At 33.3% G+C, this 17,285-nt stretch overlaps 1 protein-coding gene across 3 annotated transcripts in view; it reads left to right on the forward strand.

The window, feature by feature from the left end:
• The window catches only part of MORC1 (MORC family CW-type zinc finger 1), a 167,161-nt gene that overhangs the window by 88,302 nt on the left and 61,574 nt on the right, over positions 1-17,285 (forward strand). For all 3 annotated transcript variants that reach the window (XM_016162470.2, XM_036219599.1, XM_016162469.2), the window contains 2 exons: positions 9,638-9,766; positions 14,740-14,845. In XM_016162470.2, the coding sequence (XP_016017956.2) occupies positions 9,638-9,766; positions 14,740-14,845 (235 nt within the window). The remainder of the gene's footprint in view (positions 1-9,637; positions 9,767-14,739; positions 14,846-17,285) is intronic.

The following is a 17,285-nucleotide window of genomic DNA, read 5'->3' on the forward strand; positions in this document are numbered from 1 at the left end:
TCATACATATATATGTTACATCTGCATTCTCCAAACTTTTTGACACCAGGGACTGGTGTTCTTATGGGAATCTATGACTGATGATCTGAGGTGGAGCTGAGATGGTGATGCTAGTGCTGTAAAAATGGATGAAGCTTCATTCGCTCTCCTCCTGCTGTGTGATCTGGTTCCTAACAGGCTGTGGGCTAGTATTGGTCTGAGGCCTGGGGGTTGGAGGACCCTTGTGCTACAGGTTTTCAAATATCTATAGATGTAGATGTGGGTACTAAAATGTAAAATCATCCAAAAGTGTTATTAAATTTATAGTTTATTTTTTTGTCATCATATATTTTCTCAGATCAAGGGGTGGTGGTTCTGAAATTATTTTGCAGCTTAAGGGGATCCTCATGGAAATCATCAATATAGAACAAGAGAAAATGATGCTGCATTGCCAGATGAAGTAATGAAGTTGATGCCTAGGGCAAGTTGGACCAACTCCACAGATTCTTAGAATAGAGTGGAGAAGTGAAGACATTAATTCCACCTGCTACCTCCTTCTGCAATTAACTATACTCATAGAGTGAGATTGCCTCAAACCCACTCTGCCACACCCTGGAACCAAGAAAATGAAAGGGGTGGTGAGCCACTTCATCACCACTGAAAATATCTTGTCTTGCTTTCCATCAAGTCAAATAGAATATTGTGGGAAATGATTATATAGGGCTCCTCTCATCCCACATGCACCACAGACTCTCTAAGCCATCATGGCAGTTCTTCCTGGTAAGCGGTGGTTGGCCTCATCATCTTTCTCAAGAGTGTACAGGCATCACTACCAACTGATCGGAGTTGACATATCACTTGAAACCAGTTTGCCATTCCTAACACAGAAATTCTATTGAGAGTGTAAATGACAAATGATCACACCATGAATCAGGTTAGGAAGGGTCCAATGTTTGGTTTACGTAAGAATGAGAGGGTAATAACAAAACAGGCAATATCCAACAGAGGAAGAGGCATGATTTACGATCCCCTGAGAATGGATATGTAATTTATATATCAGAAGATCTTTAAAAGTAGAATATAATTATCTATTTAGATGCAGAACTTTCTGAAGTCAGGAACCTGATTTAAATACCTTGTCTTTCTTATCATTTTCCTTTCATAAACCTTTAGGCTTCCTTCCTTTGATCGAAACTAATGGAGCTTTGCTTTAGCAGTTTATTACTGAATTTTCTTACTTCTCCTCTTGGCTAATTGATTCTTTGGATGTCAGTGTACATTATATGAACAAATGTGAAACTGCTGTCTAAGAAGGTATTATGTTGCTCTTATTGCAGAGGCAAAATCTGTGCAAACTGCTCTTTTAGTTATTGGTTTTTGACAAATTTTTAGTAAGTTATCACAATATTTTGCATGTTTGTTTTCCTTAAGAGGCTCCTTAAAAAGCAATCAGATAAATTTAAACATTAGAAATCTGCTGAATTAAGTATTCCATACATAGCTATCAGTAAATTAAATTTCAGTTTTTCTCAGTTACTTGTTCTAGAAATTAGGACTTTACTTTTGTGTGCCTTAATCTCTGATTATTCCATTAATTTAACAAAATTGTTGATGATTCAGAGCAAAGTCTCCAGATGTATTTTTATATGTAAATATTATCTCTGTGCTTACAGTATTTCCTGTTTACAAAAGTAAACTGAATTTTTAAGTCAGAATACCTTGATGATATTAAGATAATATGATTTCCTAATTAATAAATTCTAGGTTATCTACATTCCATCTCTTCATAGTGGATGGAAATATTTAAAAATGCATATTTAAAAATCAAGTACTTTTCAAGTTTTCAAATGTTACTTCTTTGCTCTGAATTGACTTCTGGATGAAGGGTAATTTTAAAACCCTCATTAAAACACATGAACAGAAATATCAGTTATTAAAACCATATATTAAAAATGTCCATAATTATAGGTATATAATTGACTGTATTAGTCAAGATCAACCTAATAAAATGAATTATTATAATTACTTTTACTGTTTCTTGCCAGATTAGGATAGACAAGAATTTTTTTTAGGTTCGTTAGGATATAACTTGACAAAATATTGTTTATACTTAAAGTGTACATGATTATTTGATATACATATGCATTGTGAAATGTACTACAGTCAAGTTAATCAACATATCTATCACCTTTTTGCATGTGTGGCAGGTGAGACTGCTTTAAGATCTACTCTTAGCACTGGCAACCATCATTCTACTTTCTGTTTCTATGAGTTCAGCTTTTTTTGGAGAGGGTGGAGATTCCACATATAAGCGATATACAGTATTTGTCTTCTCCGTCAGACTTATTTCACTTACCATAATGCCCTCAGGCTCATCCATGTTGTTGCATATGACCAGATCTACAACATTTTTATGTCTGAGTAAAATTCCATTGCATATGTGCACACATGCGTGTGTGTGTGTGTGTGTGTCTGTGTGGTTTTCTTTATCCACTCGTCCATCAATAGACACCTAGGTTGTTCCCATATCTTTGCTATTGTGAATACTGCTATAATGAACATGGGAGTGCAGATATCTTTTCAAGATGCTCATTTCCTTCACCTGTATACCCAGGATTGGGATTTCCAGATCATATAGTTCTATTTTGAATTTTTTGACGAACTTCCATACCATTTTCCATGATGATTGTACAAATTTACATTTCCATGTACAGTATGCAAGATTTTCTTTTATTCTGCATCTTTGCCAACACTTTTCTCTTTTTGATAATAGCCATCCTAACAGGTGTGAGATGAAATCTCATTGTGGTTTTGATTTACATTTCTCTGATAATTAATGACGTTTAACACTTTTTCCTGTATCTGATGGCAATTTGTATGTATTTTTGGAAATCTGTCTATTCAGGTTCTTTGCCCATTTATTAATCAGAGGTGTTTTTTTGTTTGTTTGTTCATTTTTTTTGCTACTGAGTTTTATGAGTTCCTTGTATAGTTTAGGTATTAACCTCTTATTAGATATATGGTTTTCAGATATTTTCTCCTTTTCTGTATGTTGCCTTTTTATTTCATTGTTTATTTCTTTTGCTGTGCAAAAGCTTTTTAGTTTGATGTAGTCCCTCTTTTTTGTTGTTCGTTTATTTTGTTTTTCTTTTTGTTAATCGTGCTTCATGGTGTCATATCCAAAAATTACTTTCAGGCCAATGTCAAGCAGTGTTTTTCATATGTTTGCTTTTATAAGTTTTAGGGTTTCAGGTCTTACATTTAAGTCTTTAACTCATTTCAAGTTAATTTTTATGAGTGGCATAGGTTAGGGTTCAATTTTGTTCTTTTGCCTGTGGATATCCAATTTTTCCAACACCATTTTTTGAAGAGACTACATTGTTCCATTGTTTTTGGTGTCCTTGTCAAAGATTAGTTGACCATATATGTGAGTTTATTTCTGGGCTTTCTATTCTGTTCCATGGGTCTATGGGTGTGTTTTTATGCACATACCATACTGTTTTAATTACTATAACTTTATAATATAGTTTGAAATCAGGAAGTATGATGTGTCCAGCTTTGTTATTCTTTCTCAAGATAGCTTCAGCTTTTCAGGCTTTTTTGTGGTTACATATGTATTTCAGGATTGTTTTTTGTACTTCTCTGAAAAATTCCATAGGAATTTTTATAAAGATTGCACTAAATCCATAAATTACTTTGAATAGTTTGGACATTTAAAAAATATTAATTCTTCCAATCCAATAACACAGGATGTCTTGTCATTTATGTATCTTCTTAAATTTCTTTCATCAGTGTCATAGTTTTCAGTGTAGAGGTCTTTCACCTTCTTGGATAAATTTAATTCTAGGTGTTTTATTCTATTTGATGAGATAGCTTTCTTAATTTCTTTTTCAGATAGTTTGTTGTTGGTGTATAGAAATGCAACTGATTTTTGTATATTGATTTTGTATACTGCAAATTTACTGAATGCATTGATTAGTGCTAACAGTTTTTTGATGGAATTTTTAGGTTTCCCTTATATAATATGCAATCTGCAAGCAGAGAAATTTTTACTTTTTACTTTCCAAAGCTCTTTATTTCTTTTTAATACCTAATTGCTCTGGCTAAGACTTTCAGTACTGTGTTGATCAGCAGTGTTGAGAAGGGACTTTCTTGTCTTGTTCCTGATCTTTAAGAAAAGCTTTTAACTTTTTGTGTATGATGTTAGCTATAGGCTTGTCATACGTGGCCTTTATTATGTTGATATATTTCTTTTATACATAATTTGTTGAGAGTTTTTAATCAAGAAAGAACATTCAAATGTTCTTTCTGTACCTGTTGAGATGATCCTATGATTTTTATCCTTTATTCTATGATTATGATGAATCACACATTTATTGATTTGTGTAGGTTGAACCATCCTTGCAGCCAGGAATAACTCCCACTTGATCATGGTATATGATCCTTTTATTATGCTGTTGAATTTTGTTTGCTTGTATTTTGTTGAGGATTTTTGTATTTATGTTAATCAGTAATATTGGCTTGTACATTTCTTTTCATGTAGTGTCCTTGTCTGGTATTGTTATTAGTATAATGTTGGCCTTATAAAGTCAGTTTGGAAGTGTTCCCTGCTCTTTGATTTTTTTCAAGAGTTTGGGAAGAATAGCTTTAATTCTTCTTTAAACATTTGATAGAATTCACCAGTGAAACCATCTGGTCCTGGGCTTTTCTTTTTTGGAATATTTTAAATTACTGACTCAGTCTTCTTACTAAGTATAAGTTTTTCAGATTTTCTATCTCTTCATAATTCAGTCTTGGCAGTTTGTATATTTCTAGGAATTTGCCCATTTCTCGTAGGTTATATAATTTGGGGACATTTAATTGTTCATAGTAGTTTCTTATGATCTTTTGCATTTCTGTGGTATCGATTGTAATGTCTCCTCTTTTATTTCTGATTTTATTTATTGTCTTCACTCTTTTTCTTAGTTAATCTAGGTAAGGGTTTGCCAATTTTCTTTATCTTTTCACAAAGCAGCTCTTAGTTTCATTGCTCTTTTCTATTTTTTAGTCTCTGTTTCATTTATTTCTGCTTTGATCTTTGTAATTTCTTCATTCTGCTAACTTTGGACTTAGTTTGTTCTTTTTATTCTAGTTCCTTGCAACATAAAGTTAGGTTGCTAATTTGAGATCTTTCTTGTTTCTTTGTGTAGGTGTTTTAGCACCATGAACTTCCCTTTTAGAACTGCTTTTGTTGCAGCCAATAAATTTTGGTATTTGTTTCCATTTTTATTTATTTCAATATATTTTAAATTCTTTGGTTTCTTCTTTGATTCATTGGTCATTCAGGAGTATGTTGTTTAATTTCCATATATTTGTGAAATTTCCAGCTTTCCTTGTGTTGTTAATTTCTAGTTTTATACCATCATGTTCAGAAAAAAAATATTTGACATAATTTTGGTCTTTGTAAATTTGATAAGACTTGTTTTCTGACCAATCCTATGATCTATCCTGGAAAATATTCCATGCATATTTGAGAAAAACGTGTATTTGCTGCTATTGGATGTACTATTGTGTGTGTGTGTGTGTGCATCTATTAGGTCCATTGATCTAAAGATGGTTCAAGTTCATTATGTCTTTTTGATTTTCTCACTGCATACTCTATCCATTGTTGAAAGTGGGATAATGAAGTCCCCTACTATTATTGCATTGCTATCTATTTTTTTCCTTTAGATCTGTTAATATTTACTTAATATATTTAGGTTCTCTGATGTTGGGTGCATATATATTTACAAGTGTTATATCCTCTTGGTGAATTGACCCCTTTCAGTATATAATAATCTTCTTTATCTCTTGTTATAGTTTTTGCTTATAGTGTATTTTGTCTGATATACATGTACCTCTTGGTTTCCATTTGCATGGGATATCTTTTTCCATCTTTTTACTTTGAGCTTATGTGTGTCCTTAAAACTGAAGTGAATCTCTTATCGACAGTATATATAATTAGGTCTTGTTTTTATGCAAGCAGCCATTTAGTGACTTTTTATTGGAGAACTTAATTTATTTACATTTAAAGTAATTTCTAATAGGTAAGGACTTATTATTGCTATGTATTGTTTATTTTCTGGGTGTTTTGTAATTTACTTGTGTCTTTCTTCCTCTTTAGCTGCCTTCCTTTGTAATATGATAATTTTATGTTGTGTTAGGCTTCAAATTATCTTTTGTGTGTCTACGATATTTGCTTTGAGGTCACCATGAATCTTACATAAAATGTGTTATAATAATAACAGTTTATTTTAAGCTTGTAACAACTTAAATTTGCATACAAAAACTCTTAACTTTTTACTTCTCCACTCCACAGATTATTATTATTTTTTTTATTTTACAGTTTATATGTTTGGACAGTGTTTATCCATTAAGAAATTATTATAGCTATACTTATTTTTAATACTTCTGTATTTTAACCTTTATCCTATAGTTAAGTGATTTATATACCACTATTACAGTATGAGAGTATTTTAAATTTGACTATATACTTACCTTTATCAGTGAGTTTTATATTTTCATGTTTTCAAGTGACCGATTAGTGTCCTTTTATTTCAGTTTGAAGAACTCCCTTTAGCATTTCTTGTAAGGCAGGTCGAGTGGTAATGAACTCCCTCAACTTTTGTTTGGGGAATTCTTTCTATTCTTCATTTCTGAAGGACAGCTTTTCCAGGTTAACTATTCTTGGTTGGCATTTTTTTTCCTTTCAGACCTTTGATTATATCATGCTACTCTCTCTTGACCTGCAAGTTTCTGCTAAAAAAAGCCACTGATAGCTTGATGGGGGTTCCCTTGTATGAGAGGAATCTTTTTCTTTTTTCCCAAGGTGGCTGTATAACTCTCTACAGACTGAGTAACACATACAAGAAAGTAGAAATTGATTGGTGTGTTTTCTCTCACTGCCTTCCCTCTGGCCAACTTCCTAATCTGCTTGCTGAAGCATCTATCTAGTAGTCTACAGGGTTCACTCCATGAAAATTTATTTTAATAACACCATAAGTACAACTGTAAGTTGTGCATGTCGGACTAACTTCTAGCTGAACAGGAAAAGTCAAGTTTCCATTGAAAGTTAGGAAAAGCCATTTCTGATCCCCAGAGTGAAAAACTTTGATTTCTTTGCTCTAATATTTTTCCTACAATGGTGTGTCTTCCATCAGGCCTGGTCATTAGATATTTGGGCTAGTCAATTTCCTCATTTCTGCCTTTGATAGCCAGTAAATCTTTAGTGTTGTTTAGTCCTATAAGTAAACATTAAGCTATATGAGTAAGCTACTGACAGTAAGATCCTAAATGTCACCACTGTTTTCAAGGATTTTGCTATCCAAAGGGGAAAATAGGCACTGAGTAAACTAAAATGTAATGTGTAAGCACTATAAGAGTAGTGTGATCACAGAGCAGATATCACTCCACCCTCAAGGATGTGTGCTTATGTTTGTAACATCCTAGTAGTTTTACCACTCTTAAAATGTTTGCGTTGGAGTTCACAGTTTATATTTGTTTTAGAAGTCAACTGTGTTGTGTTAACTGTGTTTATTAATGTTTTAAGAGAGAGAAACATTATTCACCTTCATTTTACCCCAAACAACACATCAGTGAGGTATTTTGTCAAGAAGATCAGCAATAATTTTTGAGGATTTCTTAGGCATAGGATGCTGAGCTGTATGCTGAGGGCATGCAAAGTTATAAAGCACAATTCCTCCTTTGAAAGATAGTCTTCTGGAGGAAGTAATATTTAGAGAGAAGACAAATACAATTCAGAAGCCATTTAAATTCCTGCAGAGTACTATAGTTTTTAATATGCCTTCATATTTGTTCTTTATGATAAATCTGTTAGGTAATCGGAAACACTCATTTTATAAATAAGAAAGCTTAGTGGCTTCTGACAATAACGCAACTAATGTGTAGGAGAGACGACACTTGAAGCTGCCTGACTAATCTAGAACACCTCTCATTTTAGTCAGAACTGAATATAGTTCAAGCAGAAATCAAAGAATTAATCTTCATGAGCTCATCAGAATCTAAAGGAAAATTTGAGGCGAAAGCTATTAGGGATTTTGTGAAAAGACGAAGTGGGAGACCTGGGAATTTCTGAGGGTAGCTTTCAACCCAGCCCAACTGTAAATCTCTTTTGAAGGCTGAGTCCCTGCTGGTCTTTATGTCACATAGCATTCTGAACCTAAATTTTAACAGAAATAGTAAGATGTAAGGAAGTTTATTTGTATTTTGCATGGATTACACGGTCATATGTTAAGGCTGATGTATGGCTGGCCCTATTTCACATATTTTATTTCTAAGGTTTATATTTTAGAACATCACTTTTTGTACTTTGTATGTTGAAGAAATGTTCTGTATTTGCCGCATGTCAAGTACTCAGTAGCCACATGTTGCTAGTGGTCATTATTGGACAGGATGGTAAGCATGAATTCTTTTTAAAAAATACTTTAAAGTAATACATGAACATGTAAAAATATTCAAAGTATTTAGAAAGTAAAAAATGAACAGTAAAAGTATCTTTCCCTGTGTTTTTCTCAACCCTAACCCTTTTCTCCAATGCTATCCACTATTAAAACTTTCTTTTGTATCCTTTCAGGAAAAGAAAAATGTGTCCATCAAAATTTTATATGTATGTGCTTTTTATAAATTGATTATACTAGACAAACAAAAATTGTTTATACTAAATATGCTGTTTTATATCTTTAAAAAAATCAGTACTTGGTTTTGGATATCTTGATGCATCACTGCATTTAGCTCTAAGTCCTAGTTGCCCAGTGTTCCTTGTTTGGAAATGGAATTCATCAATTCCATATTCTAGGTTTTTACATTGTTTCCAATGAAATTTTTTTTTGCTATTCAAATAAGGTTATACACACACACACATATACACATATATGTGTATGTATATATATATGTAGAGAGAGAGAGCGTGCGCACCATTGTTTTGTATGTTTGTGGGGAAGTTTCCTAGCAGTGTAATTCCTAGCATTGTAAGAGGCTCCTGAACAGTAAATGAATCCAGTATAAAGGCTAAGAACACAGCCTCTTAAAGAGGTCTCCTGAATGTTACTTCATGACAAATGCTATTTCTAAGCAAAGGGAAAGAAGAGAATCTGGCACGAGGGTAGGGCATAAACAGTAAAGACTGGTAGAAAAGGGAACCAGAGATAAAACAAAGGTAAAAGAACTCTGGCTGTGAGACAAGATGATAAATATTTGTATCAATAGTCTTAAGGGTGGCCTTTAAGTTAAATCAGTACCATTCCTCCAAGAAGACTTTAAGATAAAGTTTTAAATGTCAACGTACTTTATCTGAACAATAAAAATATGTTTATTAATATATGTATACATATATATTTGTGTATAGTTTTATTATAAAGGTATTGCATATTTATTGTATATAGCTAGGAAAATGTAAGAAAATATAAGGCAGAAAGCAAATTTTACCCATATTCAGAGAACACCAACATTAGTATTTTAATCTCTTATTTCTGTATATGTATTAGTTTTTATAGTTGAGATAATATTGTATATATATTTGTTTATATCCAAACTTTCTTTGCTTTATCTTGATCTTATTGATTATATTTTCTTTTCATTATTCTTCATCCGTTTTCTTTTTTCTTTCTTTTTTTTTTTTTAGGTAATAGAAATCTAACATTGTTTTGGAATGAATTTGGATACCAGAATAACAAGGACAGGGAGAAGTCTTTAGATTTTATTCAATATCAAAAAAGACAGTCCATGGCCATCCCATTTATTATTCAATGTGGTGAGTGTTAAATTTCATTCGAATTAGCAATCATTTAGTGAATTCCTAAATATGCAAGTCATTGTGTTAAGAAATTGGGGTATGAGGGAAAGTTTAAAATTAGTTTCTCCTTAAAAGCACTCGAATTAGAGATAACTGCTAATGTCTCTAGTCTAAGTTTTATAAATACAGAAGAACCTCCACTTACCTTCAAGGTAAGTTATGGTAATATACTGCTTCAATTCTAATTTATATTTCATTTAAGGGGGAAAATATGCAGTGAGTCGACCCAAATTTTTAGTAAAAATTTGTGATGTTCAACAAACTAAGTGAAGCATAAAAACTTTTGCTTATGTTTCTTTGTGGATTTATTCGAGTTTATAATAATTGAGAATTAATTGATGTTAAGATTTCAATAAGGAAAGCATGTTTTATGCTGGATTAATTTTTTTTTAATTTACAGTGACATATATTTATATAAAGAATTCCATACATGTTAAAAGTAAGGATTCCTGACCAAATGTAAATGTAATGAGTGGGCCAATTAAGAAAGATATGTGTGTACTTTTAATGTGTAACTTTGGTATGCTGAATTGTACTTTTTTTTTTTTGATTTTGAGGGAATTAATAAGGTATAATTAATTATGTCTTAACTTCCAGAAAAAAAATTTAAGACAGATGAATGCAACTGGGATATTGTGATAACAAGAAAGATATTTTTTATTATAGTTAAATTGGTTTCGATTGCAGATACTCATTATTGAATTTACTCCTGCTTTATCATACTTTGGAAAAGGCACCTGAACAATAAATAAGTTCTGGACAGTCTTCTTTCCTTTTAAAAGCAATGCACTGATATATGTTTGCATACTAAAGGGAAGAACCCTTAGAAATATGTCAGGCCGTTCTCTAAAACTTTTTTTCTCCCTTGCTTTCTCTTTTCTGTTTTCGTTATTGTACTAACTCTGTGGGTGATAATGAAATTCTGCATAATGTGAACAGAATAAACTATTTGTAAACTTCGAAAGGAAGGAAGGAAGGAAGGAAGGAAGGAAGGAAGGAAGGAAGGAAGGAAGGAAGGAAGGAAGGAAGGAAGGAAAGAAGGAAAGAAAGAAAGAAAGAAAGAAAGAAAGAAAGAAAGAAAGAAAGAAAGAAAGAAAGAAAGAAAGAAAGAAAGAAATTGAGCATGAGGAAGACAAAAGTGGTAGATAAAACCTGGTACTTGCTTACAAGGAGGTTAGGGTCTAAGAGAGAGATTAACATAGGCTTGAAAAGAATTGTAATAGATATGAATGTCAAGTAAATTGTGTAAAAGAGGCACACAACTCTTTGGGTTCAGAGGGGAAGAGGAGGAAGTTGAGGCAAGGTTTCATGACAGAGGTAGCCTTTGCCATGATCTTTAAAATAGAATTTTGATAGGCAGAGATGTAGTGGGAGATATATGTTAACATCAAGTGTACACTCAGCTAAAATTTTTTGGTGGAATAATAGAAAGAGTCATCTTTCTATTTTTAATACCTAGCACTGTGTTAGATAGTTGGTATTTAGTAGTTAACAACTGAATAAAAGAATGAATAATAGACAAAAATGTCAGGTTAAATAACATGTTTAGAGGGTTTTGAATGCCATGATAAGGAGTTTTCACTTTGATAAACAATGGAGAGACACTGGGAATTTTTCGGTTGGAGAATAACATCATTGAGCACTTATTGTGTTCCTCTGATACATTTTCTAGCCACTATACAAAGCGTTAGAGAATTAAAGACACTTTCTACTTTCTATAAGGAGCCTGCCATTCAGCAAGGAAACCAAGCAAACCAAAAAAAAGCACATCATAGCGTGTAAAATGCAGTTACTTACACAGTGCCAAGGGAACACCTCCCTAATCTTGAGCCTGGAGTGTCTAAAGAAGACCTGACTAGTCGGATATATGGAAGATACTACTAGAATCTAATCTTCAGTATATGAAAGCTGTGTGAAATTGGACAAATTCTTTAATTTCTCTTTCAGTTTCCTTATTTATAAAATGAGGCTAGTTATTTATAGTGACATCTACAGTTTTGTGAAAATAAAATGTGTTAATACATGTAAAGTTTACTAAGTTCTTAGGATAGTGTATTAAGGTTCTCTAGAGAAACAGAACCAATAGATGAGTGGATGGATAGGTGGGTGGGTGGGTGAATAGATGGATGGATGGATAGATAGATAGATATTGATTATATGAAATTGGCTCATACAATTATGGAAGCTAATAAGTCCTAAGATCTGCGGTCAGTGAGCTGGAGACCCAGGAGAGCCATTGATTCAATTCCAGTTAGAGTTTGAAGGCCTGAGAACCAGGGGACCCAATGATGTAGTTCCAGTCTGAATATTGATAAGCCAGTACCTGGGAAGAACCTAATGTCCCAGCTCAAGACAGTCGAGAAGGAAGGAAAAGTTCCTTTTTACTCACAAGAGAGTCAGCCTTTGTTCTACTCAGGCCTTCAACTGATTGGATAAGGTTCATCTATATTAGGGAGGGCAACTTGCTTTACTCAGTCTACCATTTAAAATGTTAACCTCATCTAAAACACCCTTACAGACACACTTAGAATAATGTTTGACTAAATATCTGGGCACCCCATGGCTCTATCACGTTGACACATAAAATTAACCATAATAGATAATGTCGAGCGGCATTGGCTTTTATCATTATTATTATGTATTTTAATCTTCAATAACTCATTCAGGTAAGAACTAATAATAATCTCTTTTTACAGATAAACAATAGAGATGTAATTTTTCCAGGACTGTAGAAATAGTAAGTGGTAGAGCTATCCAAGCCCATAACCACTGTGCAGACTGCCAACATCTTAGAGGAACAAAGAGAAGTATTAACCTAAGCACCATTAGCAGTGCATCTGGAAGGAATTCAGGATTAAAGTTAATAATAGCTTGGAGAGTGTGGCGTGCCTCGGTCCTAAAGGGAAGGAGCGACTGAAAGGGAGAAATGGACAAAGAAGTCAGAAACTATAGGCTGGAGAATGAGATAAGAGCAGGGAAACAAGTGCAGAATGAAGAACTGTGTAAATGGTTCAGAGAACTTGATTTTTTTTGTTTTCTTAGTCAAGTGGTTGGAAAAGCAAAGTGGTGTTTTTAGAAGATAGATAATAGGACAGAGAAAATTGGGGAGTCAAGTCACTGGAAGTTTTAGTGTGGTTTAAGAAGAGGTGGAGGGGGATCTATTATTTAAAATTCTACTAAAACTTACTGGAATTTGATAACAAATGTCACCAAAAAAAATTAAATAAGTAAATTAAAAGTAAATTAAAAAAATAAAAAATAAAATTCCTTTGGCTGAAATTTTCAGAAACTAACTGGAAGAATTTAAGGGATAATAATAATAACAATAATAGTTTATCAGCGGTGTCTTGGGGTAGCTCATAGAATCCTAGACTAGTTGTGCCATCAAGAATAATGGTATATTCAACAGATGATTGGATAAAGAAGTTATGGTTCATATATCCAATGGAATATTACTGAGTCATTAAAAAATTGAAATCCTACCATTTGCAATGGACATGGATGGGCCTAGAGGTTATTATGCTAAGCGAAATCAGTCAGACAGAGAAAGGTAAAAACCTGTGATTTCACTTATATGTGGAATCTAAGAAATTAAAAGAACCAACTAATCAAAAACAGACTCACAAATATAGAAGACAATCTGGTGACAGCCAGAGGGGAGAGGTGCTGGGGTCTGGGAGAATGGGGTAAAGGGATAAAGAAGTACAAATTAGCAATTGATGGATGGTCACAGGGATGGGGAGCACGGCATAGGGAATGCAGTTAGCATTAATATAATGGCTAGCTGGAGAGCCAGAAGAGAGAAAGAACCATTAGAGGGATCATTTTATAAACTATGTAAATGTCTAACTAATGTACTATATACTTGAAGCTAATAATAAAATAAAATTTTAAAAAAATTGCATACAAAAAAAAAGATTACCATTCTATTGTTCTACTATTATAATATGGATATATTACTAAATCTAAAGTATAAAATCCAAATCTTTTCTGTTAAGGAATTTATGTCCTTAAAAAACTTGTTGCTTTGTATAATATAAGTTGTTTTGGAATTAAAAAGGAGTGATCCTGGGAATCTGATCCAGTATTTCTGTGTTTCATATATGCTACATATTCTAAACTAGTAGTTGATAAACTTTTTTCTGTAAAGGCCCACATAGTAAATATCTCAGATTTTGCAGGCCATATCATATCATCTCCATTGCAACTACTCAGTTCTGCCCGTGCAACATCAAAATGACCTTAGAAAGTCTGTAAATAAATGGGCATGGTGGTGTTCCAGTGACGCTTTCTTTACAGAAACAGGTGGTGGGCTACATTGGGCCCAGAGGTCCATGGTTTGCCCACCACTAAATCAGATGTTGAGAAAAGACTGTTGTTGCTTGAGGCCAAGTGTTTTTATAATCAAAATGAACTACTAATCTGTCATTAGATGTAGCTATAACTCTTAACCTTAATCTATAGTAAAATACCCCTCAAATAGTGACTATATATCAACAGATGTGACTATAATTCTAGATTTTATGAAAAATTCAGATTGCTGTTTTTATACATATAACGTAAAATATGTCCTCAGCAGTTAAGGTATCAGCAATTTTTTATTGGAACTCTCATTTTTATCATTGATTGGCAATTGTGGATTATGTATTATGGCTGTGTTATATAATGCGTAAGGTTATTATCCTGTGTTAATCATATGCCTTGCAAATAATTTTATTGGTTTATTGTTAGTTTTTGATTTGTTTATGCTTTCTTTTTTCATTAAAAATTTTTAAAAGAAAAAAGAATAATGATATATAATGAAAGATTTATGTGTCTTTGGGTCAAAAGATACCTCATACTTTTGGTATATGCAGCCTTACACATTTTATTATAATAGATTCACTTCTGATTGTGGTCTTTCTTATGTGTAATTTTGTTTTGATTATCAGATATTTGCCTCAAGTGGAGAGTCTTGCCATCTTCTACTAATCATCAAGAAAAAGAATATTTTGATATCTGGATTTGTGCTAATAATCCTAACCTCTTGGAAAACAGGTAGTTTTTTTGAGAGTTCTCTAAAATTGTTTATCCATTTTTAGTTCCTAAAATACATATGTATGAAACTGGAAAATGTCAGCTATAGATAGATAAATTTTAGCTTAGTAACTGCCATCTCTTAAAACTCTTTCTAGCCCCTTGCCACTGTGAAAAGATTTTTCATTAGTGTGCTTTTCCATTAAGATAAAAGAGACCTAGATGTAATTATTTGCAAATGTGGGATTGTGTAGCTCTGCACTTCCACTGGCGGGAGACTACGACCTGGTGTTTAAGAGTTCTGCCTCTGAGTTCATTTTCACACAACATAGCACCTTATTGTACAAGAGTTTTATCCAGAGTGTGTCTCCAGGGGGACTAAACTGTTAGACCATGTGCTTTTTATATTTAAGTCATATATTGATTTCACTGCTTTGTGCTCTTGGACTAAAATGGGAAAAACATCGATTAAATATTGATGAATGGAAGTATTATTACAAGCTCTTTAGACTTACACTCTTTTTCTTGGGGGGAAAAAAGTTAGTATACCCCTTTAACAAAGTCATCCCTAAGTTGAGCGTTGCTTTTCCGTGGAGTTTATTCTAAGTCCTTGGGCTTGGCTAGGTCATTCAATATTGCTAATATAGACATTAGGGTAGTAACTCTTGTTGGGTTATTTTTATACAGCCTTGAAAAAAAGCAAATTAAAAAAAAAAATCAGAAACTGCTACTAAAATCTCTTCTACATGGAGTCCCCAGGTTAATCATATTTAGAAACTGAGAAAAAATGTTAGAGATGAGAGGGTTTTAGATTTTGCATGGCCCAGGAGTGTTTCAGTTTCCCTTTCTTGGTTTGCAGCAGAACCTGTTTCAGACCCCAAATATGTGAAATGGATAAATGCAGAACTATTCTGATTGAATTGGAGGTTGGCAATCTGGGGGCAAAAGGCATTCACTTCTTATTTCTGCTCTCTGTTCTCTGCAAAAAGCTGGAGTTCCAGAAAGCAGGCTCATAAAACACTGATCTAGTCTCACTTCTTTATTTCAGAGAAGTGAAAATTCCCCAGTGGGGCTAAGAAACCTGTTCATGAAGCCACTGGCCAAGGTCTTCTGATTCCTAAACCTGATTCTAGCCCCAGCTTAAAACTTCAATATCTCCCAAGTCAGAACAAAGGGTTGGTTTAGTGTCAGTATTAACGACAGTCTGATATGTGGTGTTGTCATTGTCGGTGTCATAATTTTCATCCAAGTGTTGTTTAATGGAAGTTTTTTTTTGTTATTGTTGTTATTGTTTCAGTTTCTGTGTAGAAAGAGCTGTGCTTGGAAATGTAAATGAAATTGACCCAAGCCCCCAATTCTCAAAAAAAAAAAAAGTTAATGATATTGATCACTTACTGTGAACTAAGAACTTTTCATACAGCATAGGACAGTGTGTTGGAGTTCTGCCAGTGCAGACAGACTGCCTGGGTTTGACTCTGAGCTCCATTAGCTATGAAACCTTGGACAAGTGATATAATCTTTTTTAAACTCAGTTTCTATCACTTAGAATGGGATATAATAATAGTACCTTTTGCATTTTTTCTGGTTCCAGCTGAGCCTCTTGTAAGGTCAATTTGCTAAGTCCCTGTTCCCTGAGGACCCCTTGATAATGAGCCATGAGAATTTAGGCCCCTCTCTACAGATCTAACTATATACCTATGAGTTCTTAAACTAGTCGTAGTCATTATCAGACTTATAAAACTGGGACTTTGTCCTCTACGGCTTCCCTTAGCTCCAAAATAGTTACCTACACTCTCGCCCTCTTCTTGAAAAGTGGTGATGCCAGAACAGAACATCGTAAAATTAGTTTCAAAGCTGTATTAGTTCTCTTTTACACATCAAAACAGTGTGACTTGTGATGACAGGCAAGATGAATTTAGCCATGCTGGCAAAAAATTGATGGACCTTAAAAGCCTAAAATGCAAAAAGTATTTTTATATTTCTGATTTCTTAAGTCCTTGATTCTTTAAATATATGGACATAATTTTGACCATCTATATTTTATATCCACTAAAAAGATTATGACAAAAAGTTTGCTTAAAGTGACAGGAAAAGATTTAGGGGATATATAAAGAAAACTCCGGATTGCAAGGGCAGTTACATAAGAGTTGACACTTCCTTTATGAGAGATTATTGACAGCAAGTAGATATGGTAATTTTTAGGGGAAGAGAAAGTCATCTGATGACCTCATTCAGTCCTCTCATTATGGCAGGATGAGCCATGTATACTTTGAGACTGTCATAAAATAGATTATTGTTAGATAAAACCCTGATACACACACATATGTATATACATATACATACACACATATACATACATACATATATATACACATATATACGTGTGTGTGTGTGTGTGTGTGTGTATCTCCAATTGGATTTGGATAGAATTGTATAAAGTAAGTTTATGGAAGTGATGAGA

This window comes from Rousettus aegyptiacus, unplaced genomic scaffold (genome assembly GCF_014176215.1).
Source record: "Rousettus aegyptiacus isolate mRouAeg1 unplaced genomic scaffold, mRouAeg1.p scaffold_m13_p_4, whole genome shotgun sequence".
NCBI classification, from domain to species: domain Eukaryota; kingdom Metazoa; phylum Chordata; class Mammalia; order Chiroptera; family Pteropodidae; genus Rousettus; species Rousettus aegyptiacus.